This window comes from Drosophila grimshawi, unplaced genomic scaffold, assembly GCF_018153295.1.
Source record: "Drosophila grimshawi isolate 15287-2541.00 unplaced genomic scaffold, ASM1815329v1 contig_44, whole genome shotgun sequence".
NCBI classification, from domain to species: Eukaryota; Metazoa; Arthropoda; class Insecta; order Diptera; family Drosophilidae; genus Drosophila; species Drosophila grimshawi.
The window spans coordinates 18,290,420-18,307,826 of NW_025063240.1; the positions used below are offsets into that span (position 1 = coordinate 18,290,420).

The 17,407-nt window shown below is 40.4% G+C and overlaps 5 protein-coding genes across 10 annotated transcripts in view; 3 read left to right on the forward strand and 2 right to left on the reverse strand.

Annotated features, from left to right (window-relative positions):
• The first annotated feature begins 328 nt into the window (after positions 1–328).
• LOC6556609 (protein tramtrack, beta isoform) lies at positions 329–2,300 on the forward strand. The gene is made up of 2 exons (XM_001983736.2): positions 329–422; positions 503–2,300. Exons 1-2 carry the CDS (start codon positions 420–422, stop codon positions 2,138–2,140), a joined length of 1,641 nt encoding a protein of 546 aa, XP_001983772.2. The 5' UTR covers positions 329–419; the 3' UTR covers positions 2,141–2,300.
• Positions 2,301–2,686: 386 nt separating this feature from the next.
• LOC6557364 (protein-cysteine N-palmitoyltransferase Rasp) lies at positions 2,687–4,294 on the forward strand. Its single transcript, XM_001983735.2, has one exon. The coding sequence runs from the start codon at positions 2,687–2,689 to the stop codon at positions 4,163–4,165; it is 1,479 nt and encodes a 492-aa protein (XP_001983771.1). The 3' UTR covers positions 4,166–4,294.
• LOC6557357 lies at positions 4,293–5,806 on the reverse strand. Its single transcript, XM_001983734.2, has one exon. The coding sequence runs from the start codon at positions 5,764–5,766 to the stop codon at positions 4,387–4,389; it is 1,380 nt and encodes a 459-aa protein (XP_001983770.1). The 5' UTR covers positions 5,767–5,806; the 3' UTR covers positions 4,293–4,386.
• Positions 5,807–5,956: 150 nt separating this feature from the next.
• On the forward strand, positions 5,957–9,234 carry LOC6557387 (cell death-inducing p53-target protein 1). Of its 3 annotated transcripts, XR_004365675.2 has the most exons (4): positions 5,984–6,061; positions 8,266–8,593; positions 8,657–8,837; positions 8,912–9,234. XR_004365675.2 is itself a non-coding variant. In XM_032743424.2 (3 exons), exons 2-3 carry the CDS (start codon positions 8,310–8,312, stop codon positions 8,760–8,762), a joined length of 390 nt encoding a protein of 129 aa, XP_032599315.1. In that variant the 5' UTR covers positions 5,957–6,061; positions 8,266–8,309; the 3' UTR covers positions 8,763–9,234. The 3 variants fall into 3 exon arrangements, 2 of the variants coding, with proteins under 2 accessions (XP_032599315.1, XP_032599316.1); XM_032743424.2 differs by having other exon boundaries at positions 5,957–6,061; positions 8,657–9,234; XM_032743425.2 differs by lacking the exon at positions 5,984–6,061 and adding an exon at positions 6,341–6,481 and having other exon boundaries at positions 8,657–9,234.
• A 599-nt stretch (positions 9,235–9,833) lies between these two features.
• The window catches only part of LOC6557106 (palmitoyltransferase app), a 56,383-nt gene continuing 48,809 nt past the window's right edge, over positions 9,834–17,407 (reverse strand). For 2 of the 4 annotated variants that reach the window (XM_032743420.2, XM_001983731.3), the window contains exon 11: positions 15,543–17,046. In XM_032743420.2, coding sequence (XP_032599311.1) covers positions 15,919–17,046 — 1,128 coding nt within the window. In that variant the 3' untranslated portion in view covers positions 15,543–15,918. Of the gene's footprint in view, positions 11,598–15,542; positions 17,047–17,407 lie in introns of those variants that run through there. The other 2 variants (XM_032743421.2, XM_032743422.2) reach the window with 2 other exon arrangements.

A 17,407-nucleotide genomic window follows, 5' to 3' on the forward strand; every position in this document is an offset into this window, starting at 1 on the left:
TTTAATAACATACCATAGAACAATTATTAGCTCCAAAATTAGAAAACATTAACATTACTGCTAAGTCCGAACAAAACAAAACAAAATAATGAACAGGTTCAGCTCATTTATTGAATCAGCAAGCGCAAATTTGACGCGTTAGTGTTGTCATCAGCTTTGTAATAATTCCATATTCCATAAATTAGATAGTGCAAGTTAATTTGGATATAAATCTAAATATATAATATGATAATATAATATATAATATATTTTATTAATTGAATTGCAAATTTATGATTGAATATATTTTTAATCGCAACAGCAGCAATAATCGGAACACAGTTGACAACCCTGACGCTCTTCATTTTCGTCGCGTTTCGCTTCGTGCGCTGGAATAGAATAGAAACAGATTTTTGGAAAATAAAACACAACAAACGAAAATGGTAATGGTTTTTGGAACAAATGTAAAAACAAACATTGACACGGGTTTGTTTACATCTGAGCTGTGCTAATCTTTCCACAGAATCACCTCAGATGGATGGGCCACTCGTCCACAATAATGGATATCCAGCGCGTTCTGCTCCATCAGCAAAGCAACAATCAAAGCTGCGAGGTCCTGCTGGTGGCCAAAGATGGCATCAGTGTGCGCGCCCATCTGTTCGTGCTAAGCACGTGCAGCGATCTGATGCGCAATCTCCTCGTCGATTTACCGACTGGCCAGGAGGCAACAGTCATCCTGCCCGACATACGCGGCGAGCTCCTGGAGAGCATGTTGTCTTTCATTTATATGGGTGAAACGAGTTTGCCCTCTGCCCTGCTCTCCGAATTCCTCGAAGCCATCAATCTGCTGGGCATCAAGTCTGCCATTAGTTTTGAAACGAATCCAATAGCCATGACCAGCACAGATGTGATCAGCGGCGCTATGGCCATCGAGGCAGCAAAGTCAATTAGTGGATTGCAAATTGCAAATGCATCGCTTGTCGAGGAGGAGGAGGAAGAGGATGCTGGCGCGGTGGTTGGCAAACTTCAGATGGATAACACAGTGCTCGCTAATCCCCAGCAGCAACAGCATCACGATCAGCAGCAGGGACGAACGTTAGAGTTTCTTGATGTGTACAGTGATCAGCCGAAAATAACGTATTCCATTGAGCATATGGGCGGCACTAGCAATGGCAATCAGTATATATTAACGGAGAACACGGGCACCTTCACCATTACACAATCGGCATCTTCCGTAAATAAATTGGGCGATACAGTTAATCCCGTAATGGATACAGCGACGCACAGCGGTGAACTGGTTGACGATGAAGTCGAGGCGGATGTCACCGATGATCACGACGAATCCGAATCCCAGTTAATCGAGGAAGAGTACGGGGCATCCGCGGATCCTTTGATAGAGATCAGTGCAGATGCAGATGCCGATGCTGATATGACCGAGGATGTAATGCATGAAGTGGGTGCCGGCGACGAGGAGGAAGACGATGAAGAACTGCTGGATGTGAAGCCACGCAAATCCCACCTAGACATAAAAATGTTAAAAACAAAGGTACGCCAGCGCGCCACGCCCACAAAAGCTGCGTCCAAAAAAGCGATAACGAAACAGCATCAAGAGCATGTGGCACTGAAAAGGGAGCTCAAGGAAGATATCAATGATGCCCTTGATCTGGCCGCAGACGCTGTCCTCCACGAGGGACTGAGTCTGCAGAAGGCTGCCGATCGTTTTGACATATCCAAAACCGTATTATGGCGACGGGTGCGCTCCAATCCGGCGTACATGCGAATCAAGCGAGAGAAGCCATCGCTATCGGAGGCCTACGAACGTCTGAAGAACGGCGACTCTCTGAAGAGCATCAGCCAGGATCTGCACATACCGATGTCAACGCTGCACAGGCACAAGGTACGCCTGGCGGCCCAAGGACGACTGCCTGACTCCGTCGCCTGTCGGCGGCGAGACAGCACGCCCAAGGATGAGCTGCGCGACAAGCTGGCAAAGGCATTACATGCCTGCATCAGCGGTGGCATGTCACAGAACCATGCCGCGAATCTCTTCGAAATACCCAAGAGCACACTTTGGCGACATTTACAGCGACGCGTCACCGAAGCTGAGCGAAAAGTCAAGGAGGAGCAGGAGGAGGACGACGAGGAGGATGGGCTTAACTAAACATACATACAAAACATCCATACATTCGTACACACACATTCATGTACATTTTAACACTTTAACATAGTTTTCATCTTGCAACCCTTGTAGAGATAATTTAACTTTAAGCTATGTCATTATGGCAAATATGTCATTAAAAATGCTTACATATTAATCTTAATCATAGATTATATGAAAATGACCAGCTAACAAGCATTTTGATATTCTTGCCGAATTTATAATACATCTTACCACCGATTGTTCCTTTGTGAACCTTTTCAACAATTTTATATTATTTGGAACGGATGAGTTAGGTTAAGAGAGTTTGGAAAACAAGAGATTGCCAATAATTCCTCTGGCAGCTATATGATTTAAGGGTCCTATGCGGTTCACTTTGTCTTATATAGTGTCTACAGCAAAATTACGAATATATCAAGTTGTTACACTAAACTTATAGAATGGCTTTCAACAAGCTATCTGGTGGGAAAATTAGTACGAATTAGTATGATTTCAAACACGACACGCGCGCATCTCTGTCGATACTCTGGCAGTGTTATCGATACTGCAATGTCTGCCGGCTTGTTAAATAAATTCGAAATCTTGATATACTTTTCGGTTTATATTGTCTATATAGTTATAGGGCTGTATAAAATCTATGCACTACGCGATCGCATTGAGAACACAGCGAATTTCCGGTTCGTCGAAGGCTGGCGCCTGCTCCAAGGCGATGGCGTTGTGCGTTTGCGCGATGACAGCAATGACGAATTGGAGAATTTCGCTGATTTTATTGCCAAATTATGGCCCTATTACCTGTTGCATGGCATTGTGACGTGCGTCTGCAGCTGGAAATGGACTCATCTGCGTCGTTATGGACACATTGCCATCTGCGCACTATCGCTGGGCTTACATCTGCACTGGACATCACTGATCATGTTCGTCATGCTGTTGGTGAGTTATTTTTGGACTGCCAGGAGACGGTCAAAACGTTTGACTTGGCTGCTGACTGGCGTCTGGATTGTAATCATCAATGTGGCCAAGGAGAGCACGTGGTGGCTGGATGAAGTTGGTTATGCGGAGTATGCAATGATGATAATCACCGCCTCCTGGAGTTTATTGCGCGGCTGCAGTTACTCCCTAAGTGGAGGTGGCAACGAGGATAATGTGATTGATTACCTGGCATACACCATGTACTTTCCCTGTCTCACCTACGGACCGCTTATCAGCTATGAGCGCTTTAAGCAGCAAGAGAAATCCACTCGCCCACTACAATGGCGGAGATTCGCTGTGGCCCTGCTGCGTGTGGGATTCTGGTGGCTGATGATGATGTGGTCGCTGCATTACTTCTTTATCCATTACATGGAGCGCGATGTGCGCACTGTGGCGATGATGGAGTCTGTGTTCTGGCAACATGCGGCCGGCTACTTTATGGGTCAATTCTTTTTCGTCTACTATGTGGTTACCTATGGCTTGGGGATTGCGTTTGCCGAGCACGATGGGATTGCGGCACCGAGGAGGCCACGTTGCATCGGACGCATTCACTTCTACTCGGATATGTGGAAGTACTTTGATGAGGGTCTGTACGAGTTCCTCTTCCGGCACATCTACGCGGAATTGTGCGGCAAGAAATCCTCTCCAGCTGCCAAGCTCTGCGCGACTGCCTTGACTTTTGTCTTTGTCTTCATTTGGCATGGCTGCTACACGTATGTGCTCATCTGGAGTGTGCTGAACTTTGTGTGCCTGGCGGCGGAGAAGATCTTCAAGACCTTGGTCGCGCGACCAGCCTATCAGAGATGGTCGCTGAAGATGTTCGGTGCCGCCGGCGCTCAACGTTTCCATGCGCTGCTTGCCACACAGCTCTTTATACCAGCCGCCTTCTCCAACGTCTACTTCATTGCCGGCCAGGATATTGGCAGCTTTCTGATGCGTGGAGCCTACCTGAGCGGAGTGGGCAACTATTTGGCGCTATCCTTTTGCAGCTATTGTTTCTTTCAATGCTCCGAGCTGCTGCTAATCAAGATCAACAAGAAAAAGACTAAAGCCAACTGATTATTATAAATATAAGTAAATAATGTATATAGATAGACTGCTTAAACACATGGCTAGTCTACGGATGTTGTCAATGACCTAGTCGATGACTCCTGTTCGAGATACAATAAAAATACTCAAGACTGCATAGATGGCAACAGTTGTATTTATATATTAAATAAGTTCGGAAGCCTCCATAAATCGGTAAAAGTCTATTCAGATTCAAATAATATATACAGTTATCAGTTGGCAGCTCCTTCGGTCTCCTGCCACTTAATCCAACCGCCAGTTTGCGTACAAGTCGACTGAAAGTTTTCCAGCAACTCGTCGAGCATCTCGTCGCAGGTCTGCGTATGCTGCGTATTGTAAAGTCCATCGTCGTCTTCGTCGGGCCAGTGCGTCTGTGTCTGGATGTGGGATAGGCCAAGCTCCTCGAACAGCTCGTCGCAAGTCTGGGTGTGCATGTGTGCCGAGGTCTGTGGGCCAAACATTGGCTCTGCCGCTTGATATGCCCCATAGACGACGCTGTCCGTCTCCAGATCGAGATCCGTCATTGTGCCCTGGTCGAGCCGATTGTCAAGCGTTTGGGTCTGTGTGTCACGCAGCAGTGGAGCCAGCTCGTCCGCATTGTTCATCACAATTTCATTGAAATCAACGTCATCCGTTTGAGTTTCCATGTCGCGTAACAGTCTCTCCACTTCCTCGACAGTGAAGTTGGACAAGGCAAGTTCGCTCTCCTGCCTCGCACGCTCCGCCAGGGCAACGTTCAGTGCTTGTTGTACGGCATCATCCATGTCGATGCTATCGTCCGTTTGTGTCGCAGTCTGCAACACAAAGGGAACTTCAATATCTGGCAGGCAATAGAATGATGGTTGTATAGGCGAATCCACTGGGGCTATCTGTTCCTCAATAGGGTCATCTACAACAGCAACTGGTTTCTGTTTCCGAATGGGTGTATCTAAATGGCTTACTGGCTCCGATTTGATTGTGGCATCAATTGTTGAATTTGACGCAGTCTTTTGCTCCTTGCCGTATGGCGAATGCACTAGGGCTATCTGTTTCTCGCTGGGACCATCTAAATCACCAACTGGCTCCGCTTTGTTTCTAGCATAATTTTTTGTAGAATTCTGATGGTTTCTCCATGACTCTAAAGAGGGAATCGCAACTTTCGTTGATGGCACCTCATTGTGTTCCAGATGATTCTTGCGTCGCATGTGAGTGGCAAGGCTCGCCTTGCTGGAATAGGTGAGCCCGCAGACGTGGCATGGGAAGACTGTGCAGCACAGATGCTTCTCCAGATGACGTGCGAGCAGAAATGTTCCGTTGCATTCATTGCACTTGAAATCCTTGACCATGTGAGTCTTCTGGTAGTGTTGACGCAGGAACCGAATGTTCATGAAACTGCGGCTGTTTGCTCGCTCGACATGGTAAATACAGTTGGCCACTGGACAATGGTACTCAGTAATGTCCACCTCGCTGTTGATGGGCACCAAATTGTGGCGTCGTCGCAGATGCAGTTGATAGTGGCTCTGGTTCCCGAATACCTGATCGCTGCAGTGCTCGCAGCGGTACTCTCGCACTGGCAGCAACTCGGTGATGTCAGGCGTGCGTTTACATGACATGGACACAATAAATACAATTACTGCAATCCCTCGAAAATCTGCAATAACAGAAACAACTTGCAGAGTTGCCAACGTCGCTAAATTTAAAATTTGAATAGTATCGATAGCTCTAGTCATCATTACTGATATCGAGCTGCGAATATTAGTCGTGCCAGCACTAAGCAAACAATATAAAACTGAACTTATCGATACTCGATTTTGTTTTTGCAGAATACTTGCATATTTTGCATCACTAGTTAGCGTGTTGCCGTTCTCGTGTTGTTGTGCAAAAGTTTGCTCGGTTTGAATATTAGAGGTAATTTGAACAACAATTTACTTAGAATCAAATATGTATATACTTTTGTTTGTATATGAGGGCAAGATATGAAGGTCGTGAGTGTTAAATAGGATTTACGTAAAATGCGTAAATACGTCAGATACATGCATGCACACAAATATTTGCATGCATATGTATTGCACATGTGCATATATCAATTTTTATATATGTATATATAAATATACATATTTATTTTGATTTAGAAGGCCGCATTTTCTGCAATAAATTACGTAGAATGTGTGTTTCCACTTCTATTTCGGATCCGACTTGTTCAGGGAATCGTTCGACTATTTATTATTGTCTGGGTTTTATTTATTTTTTGTCGCGTAATCAAAGTGTCAGCGTTGCTAACACACTCGCTTAGCTTCTACATGTGTACATATATGTATATGTGTATATGTGAGTGCCTCCCATTAAAAATACTCGATGAAAATTTATCTAAAAGTGAAATTAATTTCAGATGAATTTAAATTATTCCTATGTACATCAAATTTGATGATTTATGAACAAGTGTGCAGATGTGTGCGCTCAATATTTATTCAAATGTGTACACCTGTTTATCTATGCATATAGATATGGCTAAAAATATGTTTGCTGCACAACAAATAAACACAACAACAACACCAGCATTAGCACACCTAAATTACTACTACTTTTGTGCCTGCTCTCGGCTCTCAGCTCTCAGCAATCTCTCTCCAAATTTAGCATGACGACGTCATCGTCGAGGCGATTCTCGCAACATCTGTTTAAATGTAGTTAAAATCACAATAATTTTTTTGTTGTTAATTCAATTAAAACTGCGAATATTAAATAGCTTTGCTAACCGTTTGGCAACGTGTTAACATGGCTTCATTTATAACTGGTGATCTTGCATAAATAGTCATTCTAATGAAATACATCTGTGCACATGTATTTAATTGACTTATTAGCATTTCATAATACACTGTGGATTGTTGAGCTGGCCTAAACAGATAGCTACAAACTATTGCAATAACCTTTTTTTGTGTGTGCTTGTATAAATATCTTTTTGACCCAATGACATCATGAATGAGAAATTAGACCAAAATGCGAATGCTAACTTCTATTTGATGAATATGTGATAAAATAAAAGTTGGCCTTTGTTCTAAATTATAATGACTTAATTTGCAACGGAACAACCAAAAAATGTAATCAAATTGCCTCGTGATTTAATTGAACTTTTGCCGCCTCGCTGCTAATAGCATTAGCACATTTTATGAATTGACTCAATTTAGCTGTGGGCTCGTTTTTCCTTTTCCTAGGCAACTTACTGCATGCAACACCCACCAATAGATTTTGCTGTCATTGTCATTTGGCATAGACTTCCGGTTACGCTTGTTACCATGTTTCTCGTACTCTCTCTGCTCACTTGTTTTGTGGCTCGAGTTTTTTTGGTTCGAGAAAGTTGCAATTTTGTACAGTCCCAGCAATTGCAATGGCACGGCTTGTTTTGTCTTGTTATCACTGCCATTAGATTTTGACCTTGCTGTTTACTACTCGCAGCTGCTCAAACGTATGATTCCAATTATCAATATGAAGTACATATTTTAATATTAAAATTTCACTGTGCACACGTAGTTCTTATCTCGACGTGGCGGCTAGCTGATGAATCCGTCAGACAGCACAACAATCAAACAAATATAGGCATTTAATTATACATGTATACAATATATGAATATGAATATAAATATGAACACCAATTTCAATTGAATTTGTCACATGAACCGTTGGTGAATTAATAAGAATCTACAGTGGGCACTCGACATTATGAAATGCTGTTTTTCTCAAAGAGATTTTAAACTGTATGGTTTACGATACATCCAAAACTTTTGTTTCAAGTGTACAGCCTTCTCAATAATACGGAAACTTGATTATTAATTAGGTTTTCCAGTTTACCAAGGGTGGGTCGCATTTTGTTTACTCTTCATCCACTGTACCAACAGACTCGGGCCTTAGTTTCATCCGCTGTGAGTATAAACTATATTGGCCTTGCTCTCTGTTGATGTTTGTGTATTTTGAAATACTTTTTTAATTCTCGTGGACTATGAGTCATCGATAGTGGTGTTTGCTATTTATAACTTATGTCTGCTTATGCTGGTGATATTCGTTGCTCTGGTAATTGTTGATTGTAGAATGGTTATTGATTTATGTTTTTCTTTTTGCAGGTCTCTATCGGGCACGTGCATTTACATAAATTATAAAGGCAAACATGAGCAAATCAACGGGCAATGCGCCACCGTTCACATACGTTCCGCCGCCATCGGCGCCTCCATCCTATCTGGAGGCTATGGGCGGGGTGAAGCCAGTGGGACCATATACGCCACTTGCTGCCCCAGCCACCGTTGGCACAAACATATTGACCACAGTGGTGCCAATTGGACGCACATCGACACACATGCTATGCCCCTCATGCCACGCAGAGATTGAGTCTACGACACGTACGGAGCCAGGAATGATTGCCTATCTGTCCGGATTTGTAATTGCATTGCTTGGGTGAGCGATACTGTCATTTACCTATATATGTACTTCTGTCTGACACGTTGTTGCTCATTGCAGTTGCTGGCTGGGCTGCTGCTTAATACCTTGCTGCATTGATGACTGCATGGACGTGCACCACACGTGCCCCAACTGCAAGGCGTATTTGGGCCGCTATCGGCGATAAATAACTGCCACTGTTGTCATGTACACGCACATACGTGACACAGTTATAGATATGGATGTGAGAGAGGGATGCGAGGTGGCGAGTTAAACTTAAGCGAAAGTTTTGCCTTTTTTAATTAATTGTAATAATATATCACTTTAATTCTACAGCCGACGGGAATGCAAGCGCTTAACTCTAATCTCATGCTAATCCTTGCTAAATTGCTCATGCTCCATACATGTATTTTATTAGCGATAACGATAACGATTTAAATTTATTGGTTTGCTATTCATTATTGTCAAAATTGGACGAATTCGCACGTAAATGCTCAATATTCCGAACCACAACGGCAGCTAATATTGTATATGTTAATATTTATGTAAACATTTACAGAAATTTGTCCAATGAGCTTTTGTTGTTCACCAAAAATACCAATTGTACATGGAATTAAAGTTCAAAATTCTTTCAAGAATTGACTGGTAATAAATATAAATATAAATTTAGAAATTTATAATTCAACGCTGCATAAACACAATACAGTAATGTAATTAAAAGACAGCAAATTTACAAATAATAATAATATGTACTACTTGCAAATGTCTTCATGCTGATATGCACACGGTATACCCTTATAAGGCACATATCTTAATGTATTGAATGATCAATAATATGAATTTAATATGTCGCCTAATTTTTTAATAATAAAATCTAAAAATTATTTTCTTTCAAGTCGTTGGGTTCTTAGATGGCCCAATAATCATCGATTGGGTAGGGAATTGCGACCTTTGAAAATTCGTAATTATTAGGCCGAGATAGAGGCACTTTTGTAAACGGGAAAGTCCTTTAAGCAACGAAATTAAAAGTTGGGTATATTTCGACCATATCTGCAAATTCAGACGAGTCATTTGTCTTTAGGATCCCCTAAAAGTATGCCACGCTTTTCTTGAGGGAAATTTATCCAATACATCAACCACATGTTTGGAACTGGTGTGTGCGCGCGGTGTCTTAAACAGGAACCAGAAAGGAAAACGATTTCATTGAATGACAATGTTTCCCGCTCGATAAAGTAAACTCAATTTATCTCATTTTTCTATTTATAAATTGTATTCTTTGTATAATTGTAGTTCGTTAGTTTCGCATAACATACTCTCTTAACATGTTGTCAAATTTAATATGTTCAGATAACATTGTACACCACGCACATACACTTAAATTTGAATTACATGGTAAAGTATAATATGTAAATAAACATACGTTACACTGTTTTTATTATTATTTATTTTATCTCTTATGCTGTTATTTTTTTGTGGTGTACTTCATTGTTTATTATTTATATTTATAACATGACTTACACATAAATATATTGCATGGAATTTTCCGCTTTCAATTTATTCTTCGTAATAAACTCTGAAAAAAACGGAGAACACGCTCGTCTTGTTTACCTTTTGTAAAAACTTAAATATACAAAAATTATATGCTATAACTAACCATATACAACGGATCTATGTATATCTTTATGTCTGTATAGTATATATATATATATATATATGTTTGCTTTACATGAATGCGTGTATTTGTATAAACAGTTTCAGTTAATAATATAGTATGGATTTATTCATTCATTTTTAATGCATTTGAATTGTTAACATTGTTCACCACGTTTTGTATATGTATATGTACTTGTATGCTTTAATTGTTTATCTTTTATAATCTGTATATGTATATAGATTTATTTATATATTTATGAATGCGTAACGCCTTAAGGTAATATTTTAGTTGCATCTCTTGATAGGTTGATTTTTAAAGTGTCCGCACATTAAATCATAAAATTTTTAATCAAAAAGCTAAAACGTGGACAGTTTAAGTATTTAGGGGAATAATACTTTAATCTGCTGGGATTGGCCTTGTTTAAGTCTAATTTAAAAGCTGATGCACAATGGTAAATACTTGGCTATTTACAGGGTATACCCGACTAAGCTCAGACAATTGGCGCACAAGTGGAGTTGGTTGTTGTCGCTTTTGGTGTCTTCACTAAGCACGACTGTGAGTTGTTGCCCATACTGGAGCCGTCCAAGCTATCGAGATCGAGCGCGGTATCAATCATTGTCGTATCATGGAGCATCCTCAGTCGATCCGCCGATTTTGCTTGTTCGGCTCCATCACCCACCGATTTGCGGTGATGGAAGGAGGCGCTGACGGGATCGTCCAGATCGAGATCGTCACTGAGCAGCGTCGATGAGAGCACAGCCTGTTGTTCACTGTGCTGCTGCTGCCGTAGCTGTTGCTGCTGTTGCTGATGAGCCTGTTGTTCATCGATGATGTTCGAGTAGACATGCAGGGCAGCATCTGTGGCTGCCACTTGCGGCACATTGCTGTACATATTCTCTGGCTGCGACACGGACTTAATCAGCGTCTGCTGTTCACCGTTGATGGCAGCTGCGAGCAGAGCGGCACCCGCAGAGGGTTTATGCTGGGTTTCACCCGCCATTGGGGCATTCACCAGTGCTGCATCAAAGTCCACATCGAAGAGATTGCTGTAACTGCCGCTGCGGTTGCGGTTGCGCATCTCACGCGCCCTGCTTGACGCAGCGATGGCGGAGACGGCAGCAACTACTTCGGTGCCGGCGACCACAACGACATCAGCAGTGTCCAGCTCATCCTCGCTGCTGGCGGCGGCTGCCAATTGGTTTTCATATGCCAAATCTGCAATCGCAGAGCCACCATTCGAAAGCTGACGCTGCTTGTGGTGCCGGAACTGACGTGTCTGTGTGGCCGTTTGTTGCGTATACGCCGGCATGTCCATTTGGGCCAACGGAATCTCGTTGTCGACGAGCTGAGCTAGACTATTGGAATTACCTGTACAGAAGAGAAGTGCAACAGGTTAGTTCATAATAATTATTGGTGGTTTACTATTGTGGTTTCTCGAATTGCATACATAATTAATGTGACACATTTATAAAAATGGTTAAAAACTCTCATTACAACAAATTTGACAACTAATTAAAAATTCGTATTTGAATTTTGGGTGTATTTTTTTTTTCGCTAGTGTGTTCTCTGTGGTCGTGGCTGGTGGTTTTATTTATTTTTTCTTTTTTTTTTGGGGTGGGGGGGTAGCTGCTATTTAAATATGCAAACAATTGTAAGTTCTGAAAAGGTGGCAAATGATAAACTAATATATATATGTGTGTTCATATGTCCAATGCACAAAACAACTCAAACAAATATGTGTATGGTAAATTATTGAGGTTGACCAGACGTCCGTTTGGATCAGATGGGTATTAACATAATTAAAAATACATAATATAATTTGACAATCACATAAATCAATGTGTCGACAATAGCTCTAATAAAATATACATTTATGAGTTATGATTTATGTTCTGTTTGTTTGATTATTTTTGTTTTGGGAAAACCAAATGAATTTTCTATGCAGTACCAATTCAAATAAATGCAACAATTCAATGCATGCTTCAATAATTTTGTGTATAGTTATAGAAAGTTCAGTTAGCCAATATTTCAAAATACATACAGATGAATTTAAAAATAAACATTGCTATTAATGTATAATGAAAAATCGTTTGGTGATTTCGAAGTCTGTGTAGAGATTTGCGTGTGTGTGGTTTAATGTTGGGTTGGTTTTTGTTCTTTGTTTGAAAGCAAATCATAAATAATTCTTGTGAACTGGGTATGTGTAGATGTAAAACAAGACTAAGCAACGAAAGGCAGCTTTGAAAAATTATAGTATTGTACAGGGTATTCGAACGCTTTTGGTTTACACGATTTCATTTTAGCTAATTGCGCTATTTTAAAAAGATAAAAAAAAGTACGGCATATGTCGGATTAATATATTGTACGTATATATAGCTTTAGCTTGGAAAATAAATGTCGGAAGCGTTGTTAAAATACTTGAATTTGATTTACCATTATAAAGTACAACAACAAAAATGTATTTTTCAATTAATTTACTTTTTTTTTGTGTTTTGTGGAAGGCAAACTCACCCAATTGAGGCATTTATGTTTTACTCTATGTATTAAGCGGCCCTCGAAAGCTTTCACTCAATTGCATTTAGTTTTTAGTTGCAATTTTGATTGGATTGCAATTTTTTTTTGTTTTATATAATTATTAAGACACAAAATGTTTATGGTTTTATTGTTGTTGTTTGTTAGATTTTTTTTTTTTTTGTTCCATAGTCACAAGTTGTATTGAAAGATATAAAAAAGAGTTTGACATTAGTGTATGACTGTGTGTATGTGCAATAACCAAGAGAAAAATCAATCATGTATTTGCAAACTAGTATTGCTTGGTATTTTATTTGTTGTTTTTGTTTTCTGTGAGTTCATTCGGGTAAAATTGGGTAGAATTGGGGTGGTGCGTCTGCTTTTGTATGGGCGCGCCTGTACCTTGAAGTGAATTCATGCGAAATTATATCACGCTAAATGGAAACTCAAATATGGCGGCGATTTTTGCAGCGTTGTACGAAGAACAAGAAGAAGAAGAAGAAGCGCGTAAGCTTAACAGAATGGCTGCCACATTGTAATGGTAACCGTACACAGTTGCCACTGTCTGTGTGTATATATGTGTGTGTGTGTTTGTGTGTGTGTGTGTCTAGTCTTGATCTTCAAGTCAGCAGTTTTTTACTGTTTTATTCTTGCAAACATCTTTTTTTTATCTTCTATCAGAAACCTGTCACCTTATTTTTGGCAGTCTTTTTGGTGAGAGACAAGCACTTTGCCTGGCAGATATATATTAATGGAAATCATAATACACATTTTTGGCTGAATAGCAATGTTGTACACACAAACGAAGATAGTTAAAAAATCAAAGTCAATGTAAACTGTTCGATTTTATATATCGTCAAGCACCTTTTCTACTGAAGAAGATAAGGAAAATGTTTGCAGAAATCACTGCTTTGTTGTTTACATACATACATAATAATTATTTGTGTTTGTTTCTGTTTGTTCCGTAATTCATTAACATTTCAATTTCATAAATACGCTAGAGTACATTTTATTGCCCAACATTTAAGTATAATTATATGTGTGTGTGTGTGTGTGTGTGTGTATATGTATATCATCATTTTATTATTACATACATAAGCACATACGTAAGTATATATAATATGTATATATATTATATATATATATTATTTAACATGAGTCATTCTGATCGTATTCAACATAATGCATGAATACAATTTGTATAACTCTTCCATTGCTAAAGGAACTCATTTATGTATATATATAATATATATGTGTATTGTTAATGCGTAACATTAATAGCCTTTAAGACTGGGGCACGAGCTGCTAATGCGCCGTTTTACAGTAAGCTGACTTATTGTTCTATATTGAATTTTCGCTTAAAATCCAAGCTTCCCTCTGGCCCCACAAACATACAAAGTTTCTATTTTCATTTTGGTTTTGCCAAAGGGATGAGCTTTCTGTAACATTTACAAACTACTTATGTTATGTATAAATATTTGTCTCTCAGTTTTTAACATATATGTTTGTTTTATGACATATTTGCAGTCACTTGGCAATTTGTTAACCCTAATAAATATCCAATATTCCATTGCATTGCATTCGCATTCGCATTAATGCATTATTTGGTTTGACTAGTTTGTTTTTTATTTTCTCATAATTTTTAGTATAAATTACAGATCGTTTAAAATTGTTATACAACACTACACATATCAAATTCTTATTGAATTTCGAAACTGGTTTTTATTTTCATTGTTGTAAAAAACAAATTAATATACTAACAACAAAATGTGTCATTGTTTTCGATAAATGGCAGTTGTTTGGCTATTTTGAATAATTGCTTGCTAAGTTTACTTTTCGACTTCATTGAATTGAAACCTTACAAATTATATTTCAACTAAATTGCACAAGTGACTGCCACAATTCGAGGGCTCTCTCTCTATCTATACATATATATATAGATATATATATATGTTTATATATATATATATATATATTTTAAACAAATTAAAATCTCAATCGACTACGAACTGAGTTTCAAACATGCAGGTGTCTTCAAAATGCATTGCTTTTCAGTTTAGTTATTAGTTTTCGTTATAATTTGGTTTAAGTTATTTACTATTTTGGAGGTGGCGGCGTCGGGATATGGACTTTATACATTATATATAGTGTGTTAAGTGTGTTTAATTGCTGCAAGAACTCAAAAAAAAAAGGAAGGTATCTCTGGTCACACTGGTGCTCCGCTGCAACAGCGATGCGTCAGCGTGACACTGCCTATGATATATAAGTGCTACATAAACGCAAAAGTTTGTATGAACCAAGTTGTATTTCAGTTTGGGGATAGGTCGAGGGTACTACGAGTACAGTACAGGGGTACAGGGGGTTTGGGGCTTGGTGTATTGCAGGGTGTCCAAAAATTTTCCAAGAAAATCATAAGTGAAAAATTCGCGATATCTTGGCTGCAAAACTACGCGTGCAAAATCATAAAAAGGTTTCAACTAACGCTACCAAACATTCAACTATCCTAAAAAGCGCGCGACACGAAAGCCAATTTATTCAGCCAGTGTTGGGTAATAACCAAGGAATATATACGTATATGTAAATGTCATCAGACTCTAGCAAATTTTTACGAACTTCAAATACAATCGAACTTCTCTAAAACTTTTATAAGTCGAATTTTCTTATGCAGAACATATCAAAATTTAATGCAATTTTCATAAATCGATCTTCATAATTCACTTTGAGTATTGTTAAATTTGCGATTTGATGCAATTTGTCCACACATTTTTGAAGTTTTCCAAATTTTCAACTTTTTGTTTTAAATTGATGTGATTGATTTTGATTTAGAAACATTTTTCGATTAGTCAAATATGGTTTGGTATTATTATTTTGGAAGATGTTCGAGTTATAGAAAAGTTCGACTGTATATAGGACAATCCGTGCGTTACGACCTAACTATTGCCTGCACAGCATATATATATATATGTAACTAGCCCGTGAAGCCTGGCAGCAGTAGGAATCGGAGGCATGCTGCCAGGACGCCAGCAGCGTGGAGCGTGAGCGTGAGCATGAGCGTGAGCGTGGGCGATCCCTTAATAGAAGAGGGTACAGCTTTAAACAACCAATCAATGTAGTCACAGTTAGAGGCGGCAGTGTTTGCTTGATAGTAGTAGTAGTAGTAGCTGTGATTAGCTGCGTACTAGGACGAATCGCTGCCCGCGGCATCCTCGATAATCGAGTTAAGATCGATGTTGAACGAGTACTCGTAGAGATTTGAGTAACGATCGCGCTCCTTCCATGGCGATCGATGATTCATATAAAGATTTCGTTTACTAACACGAAAGATCTGGCTATCCTTGATCGACTGATCGTCGTCACAGGGTTCGCCGCCACCGCCAAAGTCGCATTCGCGAATTGTCAGTCGATTCGTCGGTGATTTCAGCTCAAACATGACCTCCTGATGCTTGTAGGGCTTTCGCATCGGCAGCGGATGATAGCCGGCGATGTTGACCTTTTGCGAGTCCACGGACTGCGTGGATTGGCGTCGCATGGTGCGTGCCTGCTTCGGGAATGGATAGTTGGTGGTGCGTTGCGGGGAATAGTATTTAAAATCGCTTGGCGCCGGCGGCTGTGGTGCGGTTGTTTGTATGCTCACATTGGAAGCGGAGCCCATCAGCTGCAGCGTTGAGGGACGACGTGGTGCCAGCGTCGGCGCCAACGATGTGGATACCGGCCCACTCGTTGTTGTCGTCGACGATGATGAGCCGCATCCGACTCCAGTTGCTCCACCACCCGTTGCTGAGACGCTGCCAATGGCAGTGGTTTGCTGTGCATGCACATGATGATGGAGTAGGGGCAGCGGTGAGTTCCTCGCATCATACGAGGGTGTCAAGGGCAGATGCAGCGAACGCTTCAGATTTAGACGGTATGAGGAGGAGGTGGCCGGCGAGCGTTGCACAGATGGTGGCGTCACTAGGCCGGAGGCAAGTGCCTCCTGCTGCAGATGTAGCTGCAGTTCGGCGGCCAAAAGTTGTTGCTTTTGTTGCGGTTGTTGTTGTTGTTGGTGTGTTTGGTGTTTGAGTTGTTTGTGTTTGTTGGCTTTGAACTGTTGCTGTGCACTGGCGGGCAGCAATGTTTGCAGGGAGCAGCGTTGATGCTGCTGGCGACGTGACTTGGACTTACCGTTCTGCAGCATATCATAGCTGGGCGGACGATCGAAGCCATGAGTCCCATTATGGCCATGCCCATGACCGTTAACAGCTCCTCCAGCTGCAGCAGCAGCAGCTGCTAGTCCGTTGCTCTCCATGGTTGAGGATGAGGGATTCGACTGAGTTTTGTTGTTGTTGTTGTGTTTTGATGCAATAATGTGGTTGATTGTTGTTGTTTTGGCGATTGTAGTTGAGTGTTCATATTTGTATATATATATATATATATAGATATATAACGAGTTGTTACCAAAATGATTATTGAGCAAAAACCAAAAGACGAACAAAAAAGAAGAGACAGAAATACAGCGTTAAAATGTGGTGCACATAAGTTCATCGAGTTAGATAGAGACAGAATGAGAGAGAGAGATAGAGAGATTGAGAGAGTTATACAGAGAGATAGAGAGAGAGAGAGAGAGAGAAAGAGAGATTTGAGATAAGCAAGCACTGGTGCCGAGACATTCAGATTGAGATTTAGTTGGA

Coding starts and splice junctions, on each gene's coding strand:
- LOC6557364 (XM_001983735.2), top strand. CDS start 2,687: ATGTCTGCCGGCTTGTTAAATAAATTCGAAATCTTGATATACTTTTCG.
- LOC6557357 (XM_001983734.2), bottom strand. CDS start 5,766: ATGTCATGTAAACGCACGCCTGACATCACCGAGTTGCTGCCAGTGCGA.
- LOC6557387 (XM_032743424.2), top strand. CDS start 8,310: ATGAGCAAATCAACGGGCAATGCGCCACCGTTCACATACGTTCCGCCG. Junction 8,594..8,656: donor TTTGTAATTGCATTGCTTGG/GTGAGCGATACT, acceptor TGCTCATTGCAG/TTGCTGGCTGGGCTGCTGCT.